Source organism: Idiotropiscis lumnitzeri, chromosome 20, assembly GCF_059441095.1.
Source record: "Idiotropiscis lumnitzeri isolate Australia: NSW breed Sydney's pygmy pipehorse chromosome 20, RoL_Ilum_1.0, whole genome shotgun sequence".
In the NCBI taxonomy this organism is placed as follows: domain Eukaryota; kingdom Metazoa; phylum Chordata; class Actinopteri; order Syngnathiformes; family Syngnathidae; genus Idiotropiscis; species Idiotropiscis lumnitzeri.
In genome coordinates this window covers 9,186,385-9,211,411 of record NC_142410.1, presented here as the reverse complement: position 1 = coordinate 9,211,411, position 25,027 = coordinate 9,186,385, and the positions used below count along the sequence as shown (strand labels likewise).

The window sequence follows — 25,027 nt, the reverse complement described above, 5'->3', positions numbered from 1 at the left end:
CCAATCTTTATATTACAGTCATTATTTTATTTTATATTTGTAATATGTTTCTATTCTTAATTGTTTAACCACGTGACACTTCTGGAACCCAAATGTAACTATAAACTATGTGGCATACACAATATAATTACTTGAATGCCTTTTCTTATCATTGGGGTTTCTCTTGACACATTCCAAACAAATCCATGTTAGGTTAACTGAATCAACTGGATGTAAAAACAAAACACCAATGATCAGCTATAGACACGCATGTTCATTAAAATACAACAAATAATAAAAGTGATCACCATTCTAAAACATTTCGTACACATTGCACAATTTAAGTCATTTAATATAGACCTTCAGATCGCCACTATTTTCATTGAAAAACACAACAACCCCCCAAAACAAATAGTTGGTTATAATTTAGGTGACAAGTAGAACATTTTGTTGACGTCGCTGATGGGAACATCCTTCAGTCTTGGTATTTGACCCTTATGGGCGACTTCACTCATCTGGCTTTGTGCAAACCCATCTGTAAGAGATGACACAAGAGTATGTTTCTTGATACTTGATTTTAAATCAAAACATTTAAAAAAAAAACGAACACAAAGGTGCTTACCTGTAAAGTTGTCCAGAGAGTCGAGCGGGGCTGTATTATACATATTAATTCCAAATAGCATCACCACAGAGACGGTTATTGCCACTAGCAGATAGATTGGTGCAGCGATGGCCCAGTATCTACAAGACAAGCAAGTTTTGGGAAAAAAACGATTACAATATTAAAATACAATTCGACGTTATTTATAAAGTGCATTTCAGTGCAATGAGAAAAATGTCTGTTTACTTTTGAGGCCAGTAAGTGAGTCCGACAGAATGAAGCCACTCCTCTGGTATGTACGCCCACACGCAATACAGAACTTTGGGTGGAAAATCAGAATAAATAAGTCATGACACACAGAACCATTGCTAACACACATATGATCTGCTGAATTATCAGAAACTTCTTACAGAAGCCAAACTGTGAGCCGAGGAACAGAACAAAGCCATAGATGGCTCTCTCGGGCAGAGGAGAGGGAGTGTTTTCCACCATGATCTGAAACACACATTGAAATCGCCAAAGAGAAATAACTAGATATCGAAGCAAACGAATTGCAATAGGACGGAATTAACTCAAAAAACATGAATTGGATTCAAGAGGCTTCGACACGTCTTTGCAGAGACGACACATTATTAGTATCAAAATCCATCAATCATAACGTGACACCTTTAAGGCGATGCAAAAAAAAGACATTTAATAGACATTTCTGCAAACAACAAACTAAACAAACCTGTCGTCCTTTACATATGTCATTTGTTTTCAGGAGTTTTGGCAATCGATTACTTTAGTCTATATTTGCCGCCATAATTCTCAGCACGTCGGGAAATATTTAGCAAGAAAGGTTCCTTGTTTACATTTTCAATAAAATAAGTTTTACTTTTATGTTGACACAAACTAATAAATATATGTACTTTTATTTTGTACAAATAACTAACTTAACTCTGGTATTATCTGACATACACACATCGAGGCGTGTTTGTCTAAGGCTCAGACTGTAAGCAAAGCTCGGATTTGTGTTTATGTCGAACATATTTAACTGTTACACCAACCAGAAGTCGCCTTTTCTGCGTGGTTCAAGCGCATGGGGTAGAAAAAAAGGCACACCTGGCGCGTTTAATCGGAAATCTTGTACGACGGAATACATTTTACAAGCATGACGTAGAACTACACCCATGACGTGTAGACGACAGTAACCGCGTGGATGAGAGTTTATTTTTTACCGAACTTGTTTGACTAAGTGTTCAAAGGAAAGTGAAGATGAAGCCGAAGAAAAATAAGCAAGCTCTCTCCAAAGACCGAAAAATCAATTATGTGAAAAAGAAAAAGAAAATGAAGCCTCAAGGGAAGTTCAATGCAAAAACGTTCTACCTTGGTTGGGACCCGAGTAAATCGTCGCAACCTCCAAAAGAAGCCAATAACTTTTCTTCCAACTGGAAAATGTTACAAGAGGTAAGCCTTGTTGAGTACATGCCATAAATGTGTATATTGTTTTTTTGAGTGGTAACAGTGTTCGCGAGAGCCTGAAACATATTTGACCATTATCTGCTATAACAGATATAAAATTGTCAACATACCATTATGTCATGTTCACCACTGCCATTGCCATCCACAGATTATAATCTCCAGTGATATGAAAAATGAGCCAGGGACATCGCAGAAACTACCTAATGGCCATATACAAGAAAAGAAAGACAAACCATCCAAAAACGCTCATCACAAGAATACCTCCTCCGCTAAGACTGATTCAGGACAAAAAGCCAAAGCCAAGCACAAAAGTGTTGACTCAAAGGCTAAAAGTCCTGTTGTGTCGAACACAAAACTGCCATCCGCGGCTAAAAGGAAAAACAAGATAAAAACAAACAGACAGCAAGAAGCCAAGAAGCAGAAAGTCCAGGCAGAAGAGTCTAAACCAACAGAGTGCGTATACGTCTTCTCTTTTTTTTTTTTTTTTTTAATTTGAAAGGCCAGCATTTTATAATTCTTTTGTAATCTCGTAGGGAGGACATTTGGTTTGATGACGTGGACCCCAATGACATTGAGGCGACGTTGGGGGCTGATGCGGCGGAGATCATGAGGAAAAGGCAAGGCGTTCAGAAGAACGAGAAAGCGAGCACGCTCGTCAGCAAGCAAACTTCAAATGGGTGAGTGGCCATCACATTACCGCCATTACAAATTATTGTCAGGTACGGCCTGGCAAATTGCGATAGCCGTGGGAGTACCAGCATCTACGTGAGTGACCGGCAACATTTTTTTTTTCCCAGTCTCACCAAAGCTGTCGCCATCGACTGCGAGATGGTCGGCGTGGGTTACGATGGAGAAGACAGCATCTTGGCACGCGTGTCCATCGTCAACCAGTTTGAAAATTGCCTCTATGACAAGTACGTGAAGCCCAGCGATACGGTGACCGACTACCGCACGGCTGTCAGCGGCATCCGGCCGCAGGACATAAAAAATGGTGAGTCCTGACATGAGTTTTAGATTTCAAGTCAGATGATGAATCGAATACTTATGAACATGACAACTAATATTCCTTTATGAATACTTGAATGCCCCGTTTACAAAAAACAATTTGTCTGCCCAGGCGAGGATATCGCGACCGTGCGGAAGGAAGTTGCTGAGATCCTGCAGGGAAGAGTCGTGGTTGGCCATGCTGTACACAATGACTTCAAGGTATCCGCGGAATATTATCCAAACTCATTTCTGTATTCTCATAACATCTTGTTGTCTTTTGTTTAAGATCTTGCTACTGGATCACCCCAAAAAGAAAATCCGAGACACTCAGAAGTATAAACCCTTCAGAAAGACTGTCATGGTACCAGCAGTGCGCATCCGTGCCACATAACACAGAATCTCGTCATCGTTGTATCCTATTATTTTTTTTTCTTTTCTTTCAGACAAATCGTCCCTCGCTTAAATTACTTTGTGAAGAAATTCTCAACGTCAAGGTTCAACACGGCGAACATTCCTCAGTGAGTCCACTTCTGCTTCAAGGCAATACCAAATATCAGTCACATTATTATGCACCATTTTTTTTTTATTATTATTCCACCAATTTTTGACATTCTAATATATTTCTTTGCAGATTTGAAAATATTCATCTCACTTGTTTGGAATCATTCTCCACATTCCCCAAATTCCTGCTTTCACCGCTATTTAATATTTACCATGATGTCTTGAAAATTGATCTCATCCTTCCGTGAGGGATGAGAAACTAATCAAATATCTGCACTGAACTTATCTCGCGACAATATTCATAAATGAAATCTATGTATCGTCCCTACAGAAATCAAATTCTGTAAATGTCCCCGAAAGGCTGCGCCTGAGTCTGAGTGTGACGTGTGCGTTGAAATGTTTCAGGTCCAGGATGCGCAGGCCGCCATGAGGCTGTACATGCTGGTGAGGAAACAGTGGGAGGCCGACATCAAAAACAGAGCAGAGGAAAAGCGCAAGCCCAAGGCTTTCAAGAACGCAAACAAGCCTCGCGTCGCAGGTTTGTCGTTTTAATGTGAAAGACGCTCTATTATATCTTTTTTTTTTGGTCTCATGGTCACTGAACATTTTCAGATGGGTTTATGAGGGGAGGAAAAAAAAAAAATCGGGCGATGAGTTCAATTTCACTTGTGGAAAACAAGCCAAGCAAAATGCGCACATTTGAAATATTGTTTCGTAATTATTTCCGTAAATGCTTTTCCGTTAGTGGCTGTGGGTTTGAGAAACCGTTCCCCTCAATCATGTTTCGACTTGGTTCATGTTCGTTGCCTTGAGTTGTACAGTATGTGTACAGTTTGCAATAAAATATCAAACAAACATCTGGAAGCGAAAACACACTGATCTTCACTCACAAGTGATTTTCCGCCCATCTCGTTTGAAATACGATGAAATTGACACACACAAAAAGTCTTTATTTGTATCTCCACCAAATTGTACATCGCAAATTTTGAATTTCATGCATGACTAAGAAAGAAATCTGAAACCAAAGAGGAGAACACGTGGGGTCTCGAGAACCTTCGAGACATTTTTTGGGATTTTCCAACAAGGCCTTCCATTTCCTTCAAAATGACGGGCCTTCAATCTGCAGAACCAAGAAGATGAGCCCAATAAATGAGGACGATGAAAGACAATCCAGCATTTTGTGTTCCTCTTGACACATTGCTACCTGTTTGAAGACGACAACTCGGCGGATTTTTGTTGGCGTGACAGTTCTCCATCGGGCCGCTGCAGGTTTTCTAGTTGTGCCGTTTTGGTACCGTGCCACAACTGAAGGAAGACAGACATTCAATTCCAATTAGCAGCTTTTAACAATGCAAGCACCGGCAAAGAAGTCCTTCATGGGAGCATTTTTTTTTCCAGCACCCTCGCCACCTCCCTGAAATTCATTTTTGCCCGTCTTCACTTTGATTTGTGTGCCAGCATGATTTATTATTACATACATTACATACATAATTTTTTTTAAATTTATTTTTTATTTTCATAAGGTTGACTAGGTTTGGTCGCGTAACACTTTCAAATTTATATATATATATATATATATATATTATTTTTTTTTTTAATAGTTTTGGCAGCAAAGGTATAATTGCAAGGGAGAAATTGTAATTAATTGTCAAATTGTTTTTTTTCTGAATTTGACACTTTTATGCAGATTTTTGACAGCCATTTTAAATGTGGTGTTTTTTTTTTTATTTCCCTAAAAAAAAACAACCACTCCAAAAAATTGAATCTGCAGGGGTCCACTTAATATATTTATGCTTGATCCCTTGAAAAGTGACTCATATTACTGCATTTTACTGAGGTGTTGTGAGCGTCTCCGGTATTATACTGCCCCCTAATGGCCAAGAAATGAATGACCACGATACACTAATTATGTTGTTGTTTTATTTTTTTAAATAATGTATACTATTATTTCTCTATTAAAAGCCAACTTACAAAATATTTTGTTATTCTGGAATGACTCAATTGTGTTTCTATTTCAATGGGGAACAATTTGAGATACAAATGTTCTCAGTTAAAAGCATGGTCACGTAACAAATTGAACACCACCACTGTATTCTTAAAAATAGTGTTCGTGTTTTTTTGGGGTTTTCTTGACCACCCAAAATGTAAGCGTGTTCAGGTCAGCTGCTCGCTCGCTTATTTGCTCTCCTTATGCATGAGCTGCACCGTGCCGCCGCCTGTCTGTTGACTAATGCTGGCGCTTTGAGTAAGAAGCCAGTTGAGCATTCAGTATTTATGCAGCTTGATGAACAAACGCAGTCAGCTACTTAACTCGCAACCCTGGTGTTGCCTCCGTAAGTGCTGACGAACATCCCTCCTGTGAACGCTCTGGCCTTAAAAAGTCCCCGTGCAAGTGTTTAACATTAGTCCATTAAGTTTGTTTGTGCCACTTGTGTCTTATTATCTTAAAATAACCACAACTCATAATTAATGACTCAAAGTAACTGAAAGGGGCCTGTGGATTTAAAGTATGGAATTCTAGTAGAAAACGGGCGGCTGAGCGATTTCGGAGTGGCAACAGCACGAGATTTTGTGCGAGTGGATTGTAGACATTTGGAGAAAATGGAGGGAAATGTTCTAAATGCAATGTTCCAGTTCTTCCAAGCTGTGTGTCGCAACACAAATGTCATATGGTGTTCTGGTTAAGAAGGTACAGCGGCCTGCTCAGCCTGAAGTCCGTAGTATTCAAGCCTAAACTTTCCCTCATCCTGCGATTGGATGAAGCCATTCTCTTACAAATCTTGTCTCGTCCTTTTATTTTAATTTCATCTAGAAGTAAATCCATATTACAAAGGAGCCAATTTACACGGCAACCAGGCTACTTGCTGTTTGGTCGCTAGGCAACCAGTCCAAAATGTGGGCAAGCTTACACTATCTCACTGGACATGTAAGTTGAGTAGTCGTTCACCACCATTTATTTTTCCATTTTGCCCATTTCATTTTTTTAAAGGAAATTTAGCCCCGTATAAACTCCTCTAACCTATTTGTTCAAATGTGAATGTTTCTCTCTTGATTAAGCAGCTGAAGTCTGACCTCATTTTACCTGTTCCGTTTAGTTCTGCACTCGGTTAACTAAGGCAAACTCTTTTTGTGTCCCCCCGCCTCCCAACTTTCTTCTAATGAGCTTCTGCTGTAGACTTTACTCGTACAAGCAAGCTTTTTAAACGTCATAAACGGCCTCATTTAACAATAACACAAGCTGCTTCGCACTAATAGTCAACACACAACTCATCTCATCTCGTCGCGTCTCCTTGACTCATCGTTTCTCCGGGTGCACTTGCGGCCGCGCGCGCAAACGCTCGCTAGCCCTTTTGTCCTTTTACAACTACTGTAATTTTCATGAGATTATCAAGCACTCACTCTTGAAGTTTCCTGTCAATAAGTGCATTAGCCCTGCTGACCGTTGGACTTCTGTAAAGCTGAGTCTCATTTAGCTTATTTATATATTGCTGGTGTCAGGCTAAAAGCGCCTAACGATGTCACAATTTGGTGATGTTAGAATTTTTCACCAATTTTAAGTCTACACGTAACAAGCGGCTACCGGGCTATGGGCCAGTGGTTGGGTAGCAATTGTTATAATGTCATCGTAATATCTTTATTTATACAAAATGAATTATGAACTGGAGGTTGATATTCCACAGTAGTTTCAGCAAAGCTACTGCACAAAGCCGCTGGGGCGTGCTTGCAAAGTGCATGAGCTTGATTAACACCTCGTCGGTTGCACCTTCTGTCTGGTTGCTTCTCCTTTGGCGAGGTGGTTTCCTAAAAATTGCATTGGTTGATTTTCCTCATTTATTTTGACTATTATCAGTGGATCAAGATGGGGCCAAAGAGGACTAAATTATTTTCATTTAATAGTCATACCATTTTAAGAAACACAAAGGTCAGATTTGAAAATGTCGTTTTTAATAATATTAAAAAAAAATCAATTTTAATTAAAATCTCTTCATAGACAAATATATTTTCGCCTTCATTTGAGATATTTCGTCCTGGCTAGATCTCTTGTTTTATTTATTTTTTTTGTGCGGCATGCCACATGACCGCTGCTGTCAATGCTTGGGAACCTGTAGACAAAATGGTGTTTGCGCATCCTTCCAGCAGGGCGAGCGAGAGCAAACGAAAGCAGCGACTGAACAGATGGCAATAAATCAACACAATCCGTACGCGCCACTCGCTCGCCACCTCTCTGCCTCGTGTGTTTTTCCATCTCATTTATGTATCAATTTGCGTATTTTGCAGCCCGGCGCGTATTTGATGAAGTTGACCATATGAGCGCGGGTTCCTCCCACCCTTCTGTCTTGGGTCTTATCCGCCCACATGTATCGTCTGAGGGAGGGTTAAAAAAAAAAAAAAAAAAAACTAGTGCAGGAGGTGACGCTCCTCTAAAGGAACACAGAGAGGGACAAGGCAAAGAGAGCAAGGCTGCATCTCCATTGAAATATTTGGCAAGAGGCGCGACAGACAAGACAAATGGTAGCCGGCTATTATTTATTGATATTTAGGCAATAACACAAAACAATATTTAATAAACGCGATAGAAAGCGAGGCAGTTCTCAGGGTATTTTTTTCCCCCCCTCCTGCTTCATTTCCATCGAAGTAACCAACCTGCATTTTTTTTTTCTGCATTCACTGGGAAATCCCCACAAAAAAATTGGGCAAAACTTCCCCCCCCCTCTCTAAAAAAAATGAATCATCTGACTACATGCGAGCAACTGGATATTGTGTGAAATCTCCCGATCACCAAGAAAGAAAACTACGCGGCGATTGATCTTTCTTTTTTTTTTTTTTTTTTTTGGTTTCGGGGTTTGGCGCACGCAACCTGCACGAGCTGAGTGAGTATTAACCGTCTCCGTGGATTGCGTGTGCATGCGTTCAATTGATGATGAGGATGATTAGCGTTATTGTTGCCGCCTCCATTTAGCGAGCAGCGAGCCACATTCAACAAGTCGCGTTTTGTCCTTGCGTGTGTTCGATTCGCTTTTTTTTTTTTTTTAATATCCACACACTGTTGCACAGCCGTGACGCGTGTGCGTGCGTGTGTGTGTGTGTGTGAATATATATATATATATATTTATATATATTTATATATATATATATATATATATATATATATATATATTTATTGATTTTTTTAAAATTTATTTTTTATTTATTATTTTTTTTCCCAATGATGGGTGTTTCCCCATCTAAAGGCTGCAGAGCGGCAAGCTTCTTGTACTCTTTAGTCTGCATGCTTTGACTTGATTTTGTGTGCGTGTGGAGTGTCAAGGGCTGGGAGGAAGGTTTGGTAAAGGGGATTGTATACCATCACAATTGGATGAATATACTGTCCACCACTGACCGGGGCCCTCGTCCAGGTTGTCAGTTGAATGTCTAGACTTGCTCACACACACAGCATCACCTCCACCTCTGCCAACTTGCTCCATCTTCTGCATTCCGCAGCATCACACGCACGCACACGCACGCACGCATTCATGCCAAGTCTCCAGTTTCATAACGCCCCTCGCTCGCTTCCTTCCGTCACTTCCCGCCTGCCAACTGGCTCCGTCGTTCTCTTTCCCGTAATGCTCTCGCCTCGCTTTCCTCCATTTGCTCCCCACCCCTTCACTCTCTGACACACACACACTCACTGGTCCTGCATTATAAATCTACAGCTGGTGCTATTTTTAGACTGAGGGTAACCCAGAAACACCCCCCTCCCCTCAACACACACACACACACACATAAAATGAGCCCACCTGGTAGTGGAGATGCTGTGGCTGAAAAGGATGCAAAAAGCGAGCGAGATGAGAGGGAGGGATTCGAGATGAATGATTGAATTATGGAGGTGGACGCTGGTGCATGTTCCTGTCGTGTCGGCGTGGCGCCTTCGAAAATCTCCGAATCATTGACCTTGACGTTAACCTTTCATCCCCTGTCCACCATTCGTTCCTTTTCATGTCTCCTCCACCCGGCGACTGTAAATCCTCCTTCCTCCCCTGTTAACTAATTTCGCACTTTCGCCCATCTTTGTTTTGTGGTTCAAAAATAGGCCACGTTCCAAGTCCATTTGGAGCCGTTTCGGTGTGATCTACACTAATGAAATGTATTGAATGATATTGAACAATATTATTCAGTAAAGAGATTATAATCACACAATTTGAAGATGACAACGATAAAAAAAAGCAAACTATCGGTAAACAGTTGAAATAAGTCTACACACCCCAGTTCAAGTGCAACGTTTTTGTGTTATGAAAACACCGGACCGAGTGAAATCATTTCAGAACTTTTCCCACCATTAATGTGACCCATGGCCAGAACAACTTAACTGAAAAAAAATTAGGAGGGGAGGTAAACAAAGAATTGTGGCTGCAAAAGTGTACACCCCCCCTCCCCAATTAATTGTTCATGTTGGAGGCCACATTAATGATGGACTGAGTTTTGAAATGCTTTTTTTGGTCTTCTATCACAGAAACATGACAGGGGTGTGTAGACTTTTTTTTAATGGCTTAAAATGATATTTTATGTTAAGTGTTAATTTTTTAAGTACATACAATGCATTACCATGCAACTTAATTTTGTTTAGCGCATTTGATACCATCGTAAATATCATATTGCTACGCCAATACTGTAAATCTCGGCTCGTCCCAACTATGCGTATCGCCCCTTGTGCTTTAACGGTAGATCGTAATCATGCAGGAAGGCCACTGTTAATTACAAAAACTACCTAAGAGAGAGCTCAAGTGTGCAGAAGGTTAATAGTTTTTTTTTTTATTATTAATTTTGCTCATGATATCTTAAAAAAAAAAAAAAAAGCATCCTGATGCTTGTGTTGTAACTGTTCGGAAAAATTGACAAAAATGAGATGGCGGATGGTGGACCAGAATTTACAGTTTCAATTTTCAGTTTCCTCCAGCTCGCCGGACTCCTCCCACGTCCGAGTTTTTGATAATTTTGTCTCGCCAGCTGTTAGCTGCCTCCAATGTCCAACAGACCAAAAAGGCCCGATAGGACTCGTCCTTTAGCTTGCCGGCAAACCCTCACAATACGTTTGGGTCTGACAGGTCGGACTGGCCAACTGACCACCAGGTGGTGCCATACATCCTTAAAGTTGATTAATTCATATTCCACGAACGCAATATTAATCTGAAAACTGTATTTAGACTCACAGTACCACAACATATTGCCAAGAAAAACCTTGACTTCCCATTTAGAAACGGTCATGAAGTATTTATATTCACTTCCCATGACTGATAGAAACCAGGAGGGCTCCTGTGTGCCGACCACAAGGATAAAGACCCCCAAGGCGTGTGTTGTGTTTGGATTGGTCCCCCCCCCCCCCCCCCTTGGGGGGGCGCCATGCTGCCTCGAGTCGAGGAGCGAGCCATTTCCTTTCTGCTTGCTTAATTGATTGCCTATTTCATTCACGTGCTGGGAATTGGCCACGGGCAAGCTTTGTTATGATGAGGAACGCCCCCCCCACCCCCCTCTCAGACCCTCACTTTACATGAGTGCCGTTGATAAAAAAAAAAAAGATTTGTGTATGCATCATCGATCTTAAAGGAAGGTTCATTAGGATTCAAAAGGGACGCTTCACTCGAGGGGAGGGGAGGGGGGGGTTGACCGCAGTGCTTGGCTGCAGTACCGCCTTTTTACCTGTAGAGGTCTCCGGTGCACAGAGGATGATGCCGAGAAGAGGAGGGAGGGCGGGAGGGAGGTAGAGAAGTGATCTGGATGGAACAGCATGACGCCTTGTGGTTACATCCTTTGATGAGGGAGCGGGCGGCGGGGGGGGGGGGGGGCATGGAAATACATATACGCACATCACATACACACGTGCATGCATGCATGACAAACATGACAAATATGCTTGTTTTCCTTCCTCTTTTCCTCTCTGATCACTTATCATTATCATCCCGCCCACCACATTTATCCCCCCAATGTCCTTTTCTCCTTCTCACGTGCTCGGTCCCATCCTGTCCCCTCCCTTTGTGATTGTTTTTTTTTTTTGCTTTTCCTGCCAACAGCCAGGTTGGTTCCGCATAGTCAGCACTCCTCCGAAAACCTCTCCCCTCCCCCTTGCAGTCAATGCATCCCATAATCCCGTGCTACCCCCCCCCCCCCATGTGCACCAACCCGTTCCTCTTTTCTCGCCGCAGTGTTTGCGCTCCTCTGCCAAAGCGTTTTTTTTTTCCTTTCTTTTTTTCCACCCAAGCTGCGTTTTTTAGCGCGTTTGGCCAGGTGAGCGTGCCATTCGGTTGGAGGTGGAGGGGGGGGGGGCGTGCAGCACGGTGGCCAAGTCAGGAAATGCTGCAGGAGAAAAAAAGAGAGAGAGAGAAACACAAAAGGGGAGAGAGACACCCAAAACCACCTCCAGTTTGCGCCTGTTTCCAATGCGTAGAAACACTCCGCCTGCTTTCTCGCCTCGTACTTTTTTTACCCTTCCATTTTACTGCTCATACCTGTCCTCCCTCCATGGCTTTTATTTTCCCTCTGCATTGAAGTGCAGCGGCTTGCTTGCATCTCACTCGTTTGGAGCTAAAATTGCCCCCCCCCCCCAAAAAAAACAAAAACATTCAAATCCGCACTTAACTCGCAACTCTCAATGTCGCTATTTTGGGTTCGACTTCAAACTGCACGTGGTGATCAATAAAGTCACCACAGATGTCACCAGGACGGTAACGGAAAACGTTTAACCGCAGTTAACGACTTGTGGCGTATAAAATATTCAGCAGTTGACCAACCAAAACAATGGACGCTCAGATTGTTAGAAAGTAAAAAGCGAAGTCCATCAACGGGCTAGCAGCGCTGGAGAGGAACTCTCCATGGTGCTGAAACCAAGCCTTCCGTTATTACGCCTGTGCGACTTTTCTAGTCATGAACTTTGAGTTGCTAAGTTCGACTCATGCAGCGCAGCTCTCTTTTGTTAAGTCTCACAACTTACCTGATTGAATCCTTTCGTCCAAAGAACTCAAAATATAACCCAGTGACCGTTTTAAAAAAAATGTAGTTAAGTCTAGAGAAAGTCTTGACTCTCACTCCTTAAAGGTGATTCCTTTCTGCGCAACGTGAGGGAGAGCGAGGTAGGGAAAGCGCAGGAGAGAGAGTAGTAAGCAGGAGGGGGCGTTCAAGCGCGAAGGATTTTTATTTATTTATATTTTTCGAATAGAAGGTGTTAACATGGATGTACACACACATCTGTTCTGTGAATGGCGACGCATGTAGCTCGCGGGTGAAAGCTGTGACCTCTCTGCAAGTGTGTGTGCTTTTGTGTGTGTGTACTGCAGCTTAATTCATTCACTTTTATGGCACACTCTCCTTCAATGCCTTCGCTCCATGACTGAAGATCCACCAATGCTGCATTCACTGTCTCCCCCCCTCCTTACTGTATTAATCTGTATTTATTTTATTTATTTCGGCACTTACTCTTTTAACCTGCTTGTTTGTTACACACCGCGTGACAGAAGGTGTCGTAATTGTGCATGACATGAATCAAGAGTGTGTAACATAAGCAGGGACACGGCACACTCCTGGGAGGCAATTAACGCACGCTCGCATCCACATGCATGGTGCTGCGGCACCTTACGTCACAGATGCGTTCGGGATCAGGAGCAAAAGTGGGGGAGGGGGAGGCGGGGGGGGGGGTGGACAGCCCCCCTCTCCACCAGCCTCCATCTCCTCGGCAGTTTTCCCATCTTTTCTCCCGCTCACTCGCACGAGTGTGTCCGTGCACGGTGGGATCGGGAGGGGGGTTGGTTTGAAGGGAGGGGGGGTGCACATCTCACAGTGGCCTAATTAGGGCGAGGATTTGAATGAGCACCGACTTGAGCATCAGTCGGATCAATTTAGAGATTGTGGGATGAGTGAGAGGAAAGGGGGGAGACATAACAGTGGCAGGGCAATTAAGTGACTTCATTAACAATGCGTAAGGATGTATAGAGAAGGGGTGGGCAGAGTATGGTCCGAGGGCCACAAACGGTCCGCTCTGTTCTTGTATCTGGCCCACTGAGCATTGACTGTGCATTATCCGGAGTTGCGTCATATTTGTGGGTTTAATTTAGCTGTTGTCCCCCCCCCCCCCAACAACTCCCAAAACAGATTACTTAGAATGTATTCATTAAGTAATTGAAGGAATTAAAGATAATGTGATTGCACAAGTGTGCACACCCTCCTTTATGTGGCTGTTTGAACAGGGGTGTGTGGACTTTTTATATCCACTGTATGTAAAGCATATTTTGGTATTTTGATCTTTTTGAATTTATTTATTTATTTATTTTTTACTTGTGTTGTTTTTAGCTCCCACTGTAAAAAAAAAGTGTGAACTTAAAAATTCATGGCAACAAACCGATACATTTTTAAGTTGGGCAATTCAACAAAATAATTAAAAAAAAAATGGTTTTGGAGCAAACAACTTGCTTCATTTGTGCTGTTTTAGCACCCTTAAAATATCTATATATTTTTTTAACATTGAGAATGATCTGTTTGTTTTAAAAATCAAATGATTGCTCACCAAAACATGCGCAGTTTTTGTCACCCAGCGCACATAAAAATGCTATTTGGTGACCTTTTCGCATCCTAACGTGCAACTTTACATGGTGAAGAATCCACATTCCACTAAACCGCTTCCCTTTTCTCGCCCTCCCCTCTCTGTCTCTCTCTCACTCTCTCTCTTCCCGCAGACTCCTCCTCCCGCCTCCCTGTGATTGCTCTCATCTTCTCCCTCCTCCTCCCTCGTCCTCCTCCCCCCCACCCCTCCGGTCCTCTATGCTCAGTTCGGTGTGTGTATCCTCTTTCAAAGGGCGCAAGGGTGGGAACAAGTCGTCCAACAAAGCATGTTACAGCGCAGACATGACTTGTCCGTCGGAAAGCGAGAAAATCGTGATAAACTGCGGCGGGGTGCGCCATGAGACGTACCGGAGCACCCTGAAGACCTTGCCCGGCACGCGGCTGTCGTGGCTCACCGAGCCGGACGCCTTCAGCAACTTCGACTACGACCCCAAATTGGACGAGTTCTTCTTCGACCGCCACCCGTCCGTCTTCTCCTTCATCCTCAACTACTACCGCACGGGCAAGCTGCACTGTCCCAACGACGTGTGCGGCCCCCTCTTCGAGGAGGAGCTCGCCTTCTGGGGCATCGACGAGACGGACGTGGAGGCGTGCTGCTGGATGAACTACCGCCAGCATCGGGACGCCGAGGAGGCGCTGGACAGCTTCGAGACGCCCGAGCCGGACGCGCCCGACGACGACCCGGCCCTGGGGGGCGCCGACGGGGACCTGAAAAGATTGTGCATGCAGGAGGACGCCAGGAGGGCGGGCTGGTGGAAAACCTGGCAGCCCAAGATTTGGGCGCTCTTCGAGGACCCCTACTCGTCCAAATACGCCCGGGTGAGTTGACCCCTCTTGTAACTTTTTTTTTTTTTCCCAAAGTTCCGCGCATACGCGATAGGCTGCTTCCCTGTTGCTACCTGTCTCTCACTGTATAGCGTGCATGGCATTGCAGGATATAGACTTTCTGGTTCTGAATAATTAATGGCGATAGGAAGAGGCCGCTATATGCTTGGCACTCATCAAAAGCCTTCACGCCGCATTTATTTTCATTGATTTCAATGCGCATCGTCGGGACACGTTTGTGTGTTTTTTAAAAACAATTTTTTTTGTGCGACGCACCGCACGGACGTTTGCGGAGTTATTGCAGCAAAAGAGGCTCTCGTCTTTTCTCACGTTTGCCCTTGGTGCTGCTCCGCTTGTTTTTGACAACACACACACACATCCCATTTGGACGCTACATGACTGTTTCGCGCTGGCTCCGTCCGTGACTTTTACGCGCAACTTGTCCGTTGTGTTGTGTGTTTAAATGCGCAGCAATGTGCCGGTTTTTGGTTTGAAAAAGAAATGGAGCGTGCATGCGATGTGGTGCAGGAGAGGTTTGTGCGTCTTTGCTGCATCTTTGGTTATCTGCAATGTGAATTTGATCATCCCAACCCAGAAGACCGATTTCATTTTTTTTTTTTTTTTTACGTCTAATCACACGGATTACTTGGATGATGATGGCGGCGGCCTCGGATCACTTTAAGAGCGAAGTTAGGATGCTGTGATTGGCAGTTTATGCTAATCAATCCACCTTACATGTCGCAACTGCCATCCTCTGCAGACCATTCAGAAGAGCTCAAACTATAAAATAAAAAAAAAGCTGGAAACTGGGATTGATGAGAATTCTAATTTAGGTTTAAAAATAATATTGATGGTCTTTTTTTTTTTTTTGCTGCAACATGTTTCAGTTCAATATCAAATGTGTACCTGCTACAGCAAGACACTTATTGGCGATGTGAACTTGTGTGTCTCTGTGTGTGTGTGTGTGTGTGTGTGTGTGTGTGGTAGGGGGAGGGAGTTATGCAGGTGTCGTCGGCGATATGCTTTTATGTTTCGTCCCGGCTCCGATCCGTCAAACGGCGATGTGACCCAACTCACACGTTTTTTATTTATTTTATTTTTTTTAAGCCCCCCTCCTTTGCGTGGTTCGCTCTTTTCCCACCCGACAGAACCTTTTTGTTCCGAAGAGATGCAAATGACGTGAGGACATGTTGAAGATATGAAGGGACAGATGAGAAGCAGATGAGGGGAAATAAAAGGAGACAGGAGGAGAGACGTCGGTCTAATGATTTCAGGGCGATGAATTAAACAAATCAATGTCTTCATTTGAGCCCCCCCCCCCTCTTCCCTCCCGCCTTCGTTTCATGTTTTGTCAGTGTACCGTAGCAGCACACACACACACACACACACACACATGCTCGTATCTATGCTGGCTTTTTCTGCTGCAGTAGACGCCGAAGAGAGGAGGGGGAGCATTGGAGAACGAGAAAAGAGGTGCAGAGGGTGCTGCTGCTGCTGCTGCTGCTGGTGGGGGGGGCGAGGGGGGGGGGGTGGTACCAGATAGGCAGAGCGAGAGGGAAATGGAGAAGGGGTGAGAGAGCGGAGAGAGACGGTGGGAAAATGGAGTGTGTGTGTGTGTGTGTGGGGGGGTGTGTAGGAAGCAAGGGAGGAGGTGACAAACGTGATTGGAGGGACGGGGGGGGGGGAGTCTTGTCTTTGCATCTTCGATTATCTTTGAAGGCTCACGCCATCCAATCTCCCCGCCGAGATCGGCTCTCGTGCCTGCCTGCATATCGATTGATATTTCATTGATTATCTTTTTTTTTTTTAATTATTTTTATAAATGACGCTCAAATTCGCATGACCTGCTTTTGTTTTGAAATACTGCAAGAATACAAATGTCCTTATTGAGCCACAGCTGGTTGACATTATTAGCAACAAATGCTAATGACGCGCACGATTTACGCTGCGGAACGGTTAGCGAAGAATTTGGATTTTTGGAAGAATTTTTTATTTATTTTTTTTTTCAGAAGAGCAACACATGCTAAAACATGACTTTTATGAACGCGCTGCTGACAAGCTAACAAGATCAATGAAGGCCTTTCTAGTTTACCGACTTTCTCTTGCTGGGATTAATGACGCGGACGTTTTATTTTGACGCGAAATAGCGCAATGTTGAGCTGTTAGCCGATTCGTCACCGAGTCGACTTTACTACTCCAAATTGAAAGTTGACTAATCGCTAATCACATTTTGGGCATCTCCTCTTCCAATCGGCCAATTTATAGAGGATTTTTTTTTTCCACTTGTCCATCTGCTGCCATGTAATGGCCTCAGGGACCTCATCATTTGAGCTGCCGAAAAACAACAACAACAAAAAAATGTAACACAAGTTAACTTTTTTTTTTGGGGGGGGGGGCACACGATCCCCTTTCCTCCCCGAAGGTCATAACGATCACATTCAGGCTGTGCTGTGTCACGTCAGAGCGCACTTTGCTGCCATAAACACAAATTTGACCCCGTCCGGACGTTCTCTCTCTTGACAGAACACCACCGCGGTGGGGAGAACCACCGCCCCCTCCCAAAAAAAAAAAAAATGCATTGGCAGGTGAACCGTTAGACAAAAAGGAAAGGCAATATCACCTTGGAGAGGATTTTGTCAACGCGGCTTGAGTGGAACCGAGAGTTTAAATACATCCAGCTGCGTCTGGCAAATACTTGAGTATTTTCATGCCGGCGAGCGATGGACATGCGATTCATGAAATTTTCTCGAGGTTGCGCGAACAAATACTCGATGAAAATTATCCATGTGGAGATACAGAATTTAATATTCGCATACAACATAAAAATGATGTGACTGACTCAATAACGCCCTCTGCTGGTTACTGCCATGTATGATACACGACATTTTGCAGAATTGACTCAATGACGTCACACCATACCCTCACTAGGCCCCGCCTCCAACCAATATTTTTTCCAAGTTGAAGGAAAAACTAAAAGAGGTTAACTGAAGATATCGTAAACAAAAATCAAACCGACTTTTATGCCGAAGCATATATTTTATTGATTTATTTATTTTTTAAATCAGCACTCAAGTTGTATTTATTTTACAAGTATATTGACTCTCTGTGAATGGGATAAACATGACGTGATCTTTATTGCTTTGTGGATCTGCGAGCGTCCCCGTTGCACTGCAGGCAAACAAACCTGAAAAGCTGAATTCCTCTTCTTGGAACGCATAAATCGCTCGCTCGCCCGCTCGCTCTCTCAAGTGTCCCGACAATGACGCGCGCTCAAGCGTTGTGGAATTAAACACTGGTTACATTGCTTGTTTTGGCGCTTCCCCGTTGTACCTGTTGGAAAATCCCCGGCTGAGAAGCCTACCTCCCACTCCCACACGCGCTCCACTCCCCGTGGGCCACTTGTGAACGCAGCAAAAGGAAAGGAAGAAAGCGAGCCTACATTTCTGTCTCGGCTGGCGAAAAGACTTCTTTGTTTTTAAGCGTGAAAGAAAAGCTCCGACTCTGAAGCAACATAACGTGGCCGTTCCGTGAAAAGCGTGTGAGTGGTCAAAGTGACATCATGTCACAGTGGCTTTAAAATAATTAGCAACAAATCCTTCGTTTTCGGTGAACACATAGGCCTACTATGCTGCTGTGTATTTAATGTCGGGCATTATGTTGGCACATTTGGAAGCTCTGTAATTTTTTTAGTTGGTGCTTTGTGTAAAAAAATCGCTCGATCTGAAAGTGTTGAGATGACTTGCATGGAGGGAGTTGTTTATATTCCCGTAAAGTAGCTATAAAAAAAAAAAAATACGTAGTTTTCAAACAGAAACTGCACGTCTCCCCATCACTCAAAATTCTGCTCATGTCATCTTTATGTACTTTCTTCCTCCTCCTCCTCTGGTTAAGTGCTGACTCAGCTTTCTGCTTCCAGTCAATTAGGGCCGGGTTCTTGGGACCTGCAGCTACGGTGGATTGCGCTGGTGGGAGATCTCCAAATCACTTATTCAAATAATTTGCGATAAATTATATTTAAAATGATAAATGGAATGACGTTAGGATTTTAAAGGGGCGCTTTGAAAAATTTCTCCCCAGTGAGGGACCCTGAATCTGGTGGGGGGGGGGGGGGGAGCGTTCCCACTGGGAGCATGTTCATTGACAATCTTGAATCTGGTTTCAAAGTGGCTTCATTGAATTATTCCCGAGAAATATGCGGCCTGTAGTGTAACTAAAGGACTTGAAACGGTACCAACACACATTTATCCACTTCCATTAGCAAATACAAATCACTTTTGACCCTTTCAAAACATGCGAGTGGACATCATTCCTTCTCAGTACTCTCACCTTTACACATTGGCCCGTCCTATGTAAGTGGAGCTGCCCATAAAGCATTCTGCTCAGGGCTCGCATTTATGGCGTGCGGATAAATCAGCGCATTCGACACGCCTTCCCGTGTAACCCCTGTGGAGCGCCCCTCACGCGCGCGCGCACGCACGCACGCTCGCCCGTTTACCAACTGAGTCTTTTGACCATCTCTGCTCATAATCATTTTATTTCTGCTCTTTATTTAATTTTCTTTAAATTACTCAACGAATCAAGTTTTTTTTTGAGGGGGGGGGGCGGCAGGGGCGGCTGGGGCGACGGCAACAAGACATTTCTTGACATTTCATTAGGTGCACCTGGTCCTGCGTAACAATACACTGGACTGCCGATAATGAGCTCCCCTTTTGACACTATACATTTAATAATATTCTCGTGATTATAGTTGCAGGATGACGGATAGATGGATGGATGGATAGATAGTACAGCTAGCTAGATTAATAGCAAGCTAGTTCAAACTATAAAGCTAGATTACTAGCATGCTAGTACAGCAGCTAGCTAGCTTTGTAGCTAGCATGATGCTGTATTAGCTTGCTATTAATCTACCTAGCTTTGTAGCTAGCTAGCAACACTGCCAGCTAGCTAGCTAAAAATAAATGAGAAAATTACTACAATTACTGCTCCGCATCAAACTATCCGAATATTATGAATAATTCTCTGTAGGATGTCAACACCATTGCAGACGAATGCCGCAATAAATCACAGCATAAAATAACAGCTTTTATATTATGTACTCTATCGAAAGAGGTGTACCTAATGTTGCGGCATTTGATTATATTTACAGAATTGTTAATAAATACGCTTCTGATATTCAAACATTTGTTAAAAAAAAATACCAAAAAAAATAAACATATACGTCGGGTTTATTGTCATATTTTGCCACTGCATTTTCTACAAGGAGAAGTAAGAAAACACGACTCCAGATTGTTACTCAAACAGAACGCCAGTTGGGTGTGTTACCGCTTGGTCTGTCGGAGGACGTCAGCGTGTCAGTTCCTGTGTGGCCATCTGCTTTCTCTTGATTGTGCCTCCTGTCCAAGCTGCGGCGGACACCAATGAGTCACCACTTCGACCTGCATCCAATCTTGAGGTTGTCGGTGGCAAAGTCAGGCTTAACTCGCACCATTTGGGAATAATGAATAAATAATTAAGTGCTACGTATACCGATTGAATGAATGAATGAATGCTTGCTCAGCACCGAAGATTGTTTCGAGACCAGTAGGAAGTGGTCGAAAGTACAAATACTTGCAATAGCGCATAAGTCGAATGTTGAGGCATCTGTACTTGAGGATTTATTCTGACGTCTCGAAAATGTACCGGCAAAATCCTACATATATGACAAATACTCTGTATTCTCCGCTAACAACCCAGGCTAAACTTAGCTCCTCCCAAACATGCAGTCTCGCAGTCCTGGTGGTCTGTACGCCTTCTACACACTTCCATGACATCAATTTCAGCGGTACGTGGATTTAGGATCGAATCGAACGGCGACTTTGACGAGCATTCAAAGTCATTGACATTATCTATCCGCATTTATGCGTTTCGATCAAACAGATTATAGACAAAGATAGGACCAAAAAAAAAAAAAAAAAAAAAGGCTTATGGAGATGTCATAACCACCCTCTCCTGGTGTGTGTCGGACACGATGAAGGGTGCAGAGCGAGCGAGCGAGCGAGCGGGAGAGATGGAGCTAAAAAAGAAAAGGAGGGATTGGCTGAGAAAGAGGGGGGCTGCGTCGCAAGGACAAGTGCACATAATATGCTGCAGTAATATGTGCTGAATACAAAGCAGATGAGAGAGAGGAAAGGACACATGCAGCTCACTGTTACTTTTTTTTTTTTTTGTTTGTCCTCACTAATGTTTGACAGGACTGCAGTGCAAATGCAACGGGGGAGGAGGGAGGGTGGGGGGCGAGGACGAGTGGGCTTGTGAATACTGCAGCGCTGATAAGAGCGTGACGTTATACACTGGTATGCATGTGTGTGTGTGTGTGTGTGTTGGTAGGTGCTCGCCGATTCAGCCGTAGCGTATCAAAGAGTTGAGTCATTCAGGGAATCTCTGAAACTGAAGTCTGTGTTGTTGGCATTTTAATGTGGCAGGTAGCAGAACGTCTTTCACCTGAAAATGTTTTTTTTCCCCCATAAAATTTAGATGGTGGATGAATAATAATTACTCATTATATTCATTTTATGAATTTTATGCTATTTGATGCATGTTCGGAATCACTCAGTGTCTACAATATCGTGCACAATAAAGTGAGTTTGCCATTTTATATACTGTAAGAGTGTAAATGAGAATACCATGGCAACCTGTGAAGAGGCAATGCTGGAAAAATAATGGCGGCGTCATAAAATATGTTTCCCATCGGGGTGTGATCACTTTTGTTGCCAAATGTCTATCATGGTTTTTTTTTGTTTTTTTGTCACATTTAAAAAAAGGGGTGTGATCACTTTTCTTGCCAATGGTTTCAACATGAATGAATTTTTGTTGAGTAGCCAATTGTCACTTCTTCAGTTTTGCCTCATGAAAAGATATCGAATGACATACTTTGAAAAATGTGAGTCATGTTCCAACTTTTTGAGCGATGTCGGATAAAAAAAAGTAAAGATTACCAAAAGGTCAAGGACACTTTTTAATCGGGTTATGACAAAATATCCGCCATGTGTGGTATGATAGACCAGCATCAAAAATAGATAATTGTACGCTATCTGGCTGCATTCTGGGATTTTGAGTCCAAACAAAGCTGTATGCGTCAGGCAAAGGGATATCTTGGCTGCCGGTGGAGATTAGCCAAAGGGGAAATTCGAGTGCCAACACAATCTGTCAGCAATGTCAATCCGACAAACTAAAAGCAATCTAATTGGAGTTGAATGCGATCGTTATTGCTTGGGCGAACGCTCCCTTCAGGAAAACTGGGAATTCACAAATGTTTGGCTGGGATGTTTTGAGGTCAGTCTTTTAGTTTCTAACTTGCGAGCAGTTTAATTTAGCTTGACGTTTTTTTTTGTGTGAACTTTACCAATGCATACGCACATGAAAAAGTGTTACAATCGGGAGCCGTAAATGGCCAAAAGCCGCAGATGTTATTCATAATTAAAAAAAAAAAAATGAGTGGAGGGGATATGGATTCAGTGCACTTTTTCTCAGGTTCACTGCCCGTCCACTCGGCACGCGATGTCCTCAAGGAACCCGTCCTCCTTTTGATATTTCACTTGTCCTCTTTTTTTTTTAGTGGTCTCTTGATTTCGACTTTGGCATGTGTTATGCTTGATGATGATGATGGTGCGCCAATATATTTCTTTTTAGCAGGTAATTTGAGAAGTATTCTTGTAACAACCACACTGCTTTTGTTGCCTTGTTGTTCTTACTTCTTGCAATAAAATACATAAAATGTAAGCTTATCCAGGTCAGGTATTTTTGACTTGACTGCATTTTTGTCAAGGTCACTCGCCTTTGACGTTTTCGGAATGGCTCATAATTTGGCTCCTGCGCGTGCATTGCAGCCGCATTGGATGGAACACTATTTGGCTCAGTCCTGTCCTTGGTGCCTGAAAGCAGAGGCTAACGCAGCGGTTGCCATAGCGACCGAGAGCCAGGCAGGGGTTGAGGTAGGGTGGGGTGGGGGGGGGGGTGTTGCTGTGTGGAATACTGTAATGATAAAGCTCTTCTGGATGGTGCCGCAGTAAACACAGCACCACAAGGGACCCGTTAAGGAGGAGCGTGGTGCGGCGCGCAAATCAGCGGCGACCATCTCGACATGGATGCGTCGCGTACACCCTCTCCGCCGCGTACCCCCCTTTTGTTGTCCTCTCTCCTCACTGCGGCCGACGAGAAGCGCGCCATTGTCGTCGTCCCCCCCCCCTCCCCCCGCTTCCCCTCCAACTCGTTCACTTTCGCCGTCCACACACAATCAGCGCTCCATCAACTTCTCTCTCTTTCGTTTTTTTTTTTCTCTCTCTGTGACTCTCAACCTTTTTAAATTTATGTTGATGATCTCTGTGAATGGAATTTGAGAGTCGAGCGAGGGGAGACTCCATCGGGCCTTGAAGGTCGTTCTGGCTGCAGGTGTCACACGCGTCATGCTTGACTGTAGGGAATTGAGCGTATTATAGCGGCGGATCGTATATTCACAGCAGCACGTGCACACACTCATGATGCAGGGATGGACGCAGGAAGGGGGGGGCGATGGCGGGGGGGGGGGTGAATGTTTGCCAGAGGAGATAAATAAGTATGACAGATTGCGACTCCTCCTTTTTATGGTCGTCCTCCAACTCTTTCTTTTGCCGACATCCCCTCAATGCGGCACTTGTGCGTGCGTGCGCGCGCGCGCGCGCGTGTGAGTGTGTTTGACCACTCGACCGTCATTTGTCTGGTTGGCGTCCTGAGTTTTGTCCAGGCGATGACTTGTGTCGGTCGCCTACGTGAGCGCGCAGCCGCAAACACCTGCGTGCACGTGGGTGGGTGTCGTCCACTCATCGGCTGCTACATTTTGTTCGCACAACCTCAATGAAACGTTAAAAAACACAAATGCTAATTTAGCATCTTAAAATGTCCTGTTAAAACAAGAAGCTACTATTTCCATCCTTTACTTTTTTTTTTACCTTTCGTGTGCATATTTAAATGAAGCTTTTTTTTTTTTTTTTTGGCTCCATTCCCTCACCACTCTCACAATTTTTTCCCCCTGCATTTCGTCCCTGTCAACTTTCTCCTTCATGCATCTCCACGCGAGCGTCGTCTGGTCTCCCTCCCACCTGTCCACCCCCTCCTGTGCTTCCACCTGCGTAGCCTACATAGAAGACGCTACTGTAGCCTTGCCACTATGCTCTCTTTTGTGTCTTACTGTAGCTTGGCCACTGTTTTTTTTTGTTGTTTTTTTTTCCTCTTTTGTGAGCGCGTTGAGCTCGCGTTCTCCTGAGAATTCAGTGGGATTTGGTACAAAAAGTAATGCTCTGTAATTAGCAGGAAGCTGTGTTATTTTGGGCGTAACTTGAAAAGGCTTTTGTTTTTATTTCACTGTGTATTAATAGCATTTGTGGTGGCGGCGGTGGCGGTGGCGTCCGAGTGTGTTGCAGCAAGAGTTTATGCAGACGTAGTCCTGCACACATTTCAGTTCAACTGTTTGCCTTTTTGTGCGGTGTGCTGTGGCATAAAATAAGAGGTTAAATTATCCGCATTCAACTTAATTGGTCCTGAAATTATTTAGTTTTGACAACTTGGATATTTTTACTTATCTATGCCAGGGAAGTTTCATGTAGGGGTGTGCTCATTTTTGTTGCGGGCGCTTTTGGCATGAATGGCCGCGTGTTGACGACTGACGGAGCAAAGTGTTGAGCTCAATGTGAGCAGTGTCCTCACGTTTGTGAACGACAATAAATCGACATTGACATTTTTCCATCTACAACATTGCTACTTAAAAAAAAAAAAATCCAATCAATTAAAAGCATCCCGCCTTTCAATCTTTAGGTGAAAAAATGCTGCACGGTAGAAATGTGGCGTTTTATAACATTACAAGAGAGCTGATGATTGGTTTTGACGTTATTTTTTAAATTTCAGATTGGCGCCGACCAATAATGTTCATTTACGTGTGTGTGTGTGTGCGTGAATTTGACCATATTTGGACATATTTTTCTCTGCACCCAAAATAACTGCGCCCAAATTTAGTCGGAACTGTCAGCAAAAGTTCCCCGCTTGAAAAGCGCTATCGTAAGGGCTATTTGTGCCAGG

General features: G+C 43.6%; 3 protein-coding genes across 10 annotated transcripts in view; 2 read left to right on the top strand and 1 right to left on the bottom strand.

Annotated features, from left to right (window-relative positions):
• Positions 1-3: 3 nt before the first annotated feature.
• pigp (phosphatidylinositol glycan anchor biosynthesis, class P) lies at positions 4-2,301 on the bottom strand. 2 transcript variants are annotated; one of them, XM_088284427.1, is made up of 5 exons: positions 2,155-2,301; positions 991-1,075; positions 827-899; positions 602-720; positions 4-514 (listed from the first exon to the last, which is right to left on the bottom strand). In XM_088284427.1, the coding sequence occupies exons 1-5, from the start codon at positions 2,155-2,157 to the stop codon at positions 399-401; spliced, it is 396 nt and encodes a 131-aa protein (XP_088140553.1). In that variant the 5' UTR covers positions 2,158-2,301; the 3' UTR covers positions 4-398. The 2 variants fall into 2 exon arrangements, with proteins under 2 accessions (XP_088140553.1, XP_088140554.1); XM_088284428.1 differs by lacking the exon at positions 2,155-2,301 and adding an exon at positions 1,311-1,568 and having other exon boundaries at positions 5-514.
• On the top strand, positions 1,604-5,509 carry rexo4 (RNA exonuclease 4). The gene is made up of 8 exons (XM_088284425.1): positions 1,604-2,029; positions 2,193-2,497; positions 2,578-2,721; positions 2,842-3,035; positions 3,162-3,250; positions 3,318-3,392; positions 3,475-3,549; positions 3,938-5,509. The coding sequence occupies exons 1-8, from the start codon at positions 1,838-1,840 to the stop codon at positions 4,082-4,084; spliced, it is 1,221 nt and encodes a 406-aa protein (XP_088140551.1). The 5' UTR covers positions 1,604-1,837; the 3' UTR covers positions 4,085-5,509.
• Positions 5,510-7,956: 2,447 nt separating this feature from the next.
• kcnc3b (potassium voltage-gated channel, Shaw-related subfamily, member 3b) overlaps positions 7,957-25,027 on the top strand; it is a 33,599-nt gene continuing 16,528 nt past the window's right edge. For all 7 annotated transcript variants that reach the window (XM_088284424.1, XM_088284421.1, XM_088284419.1 and 4 more), the window contains exons 1-2: positions 7,957-8,403; positions 14,230-14,935. In XM_088284424.1, coding sequence (XP_088140550.1) covers positions 14,315-14,935 — 621 coding nt within the window. In that variant the 5' untranslated portion in view covers positions 7,957-8,403; positions 14,230-14,314. The remainder of the gene's footprint in view (positions 8,404-14,229; positions 14,936-25,027) is intronic.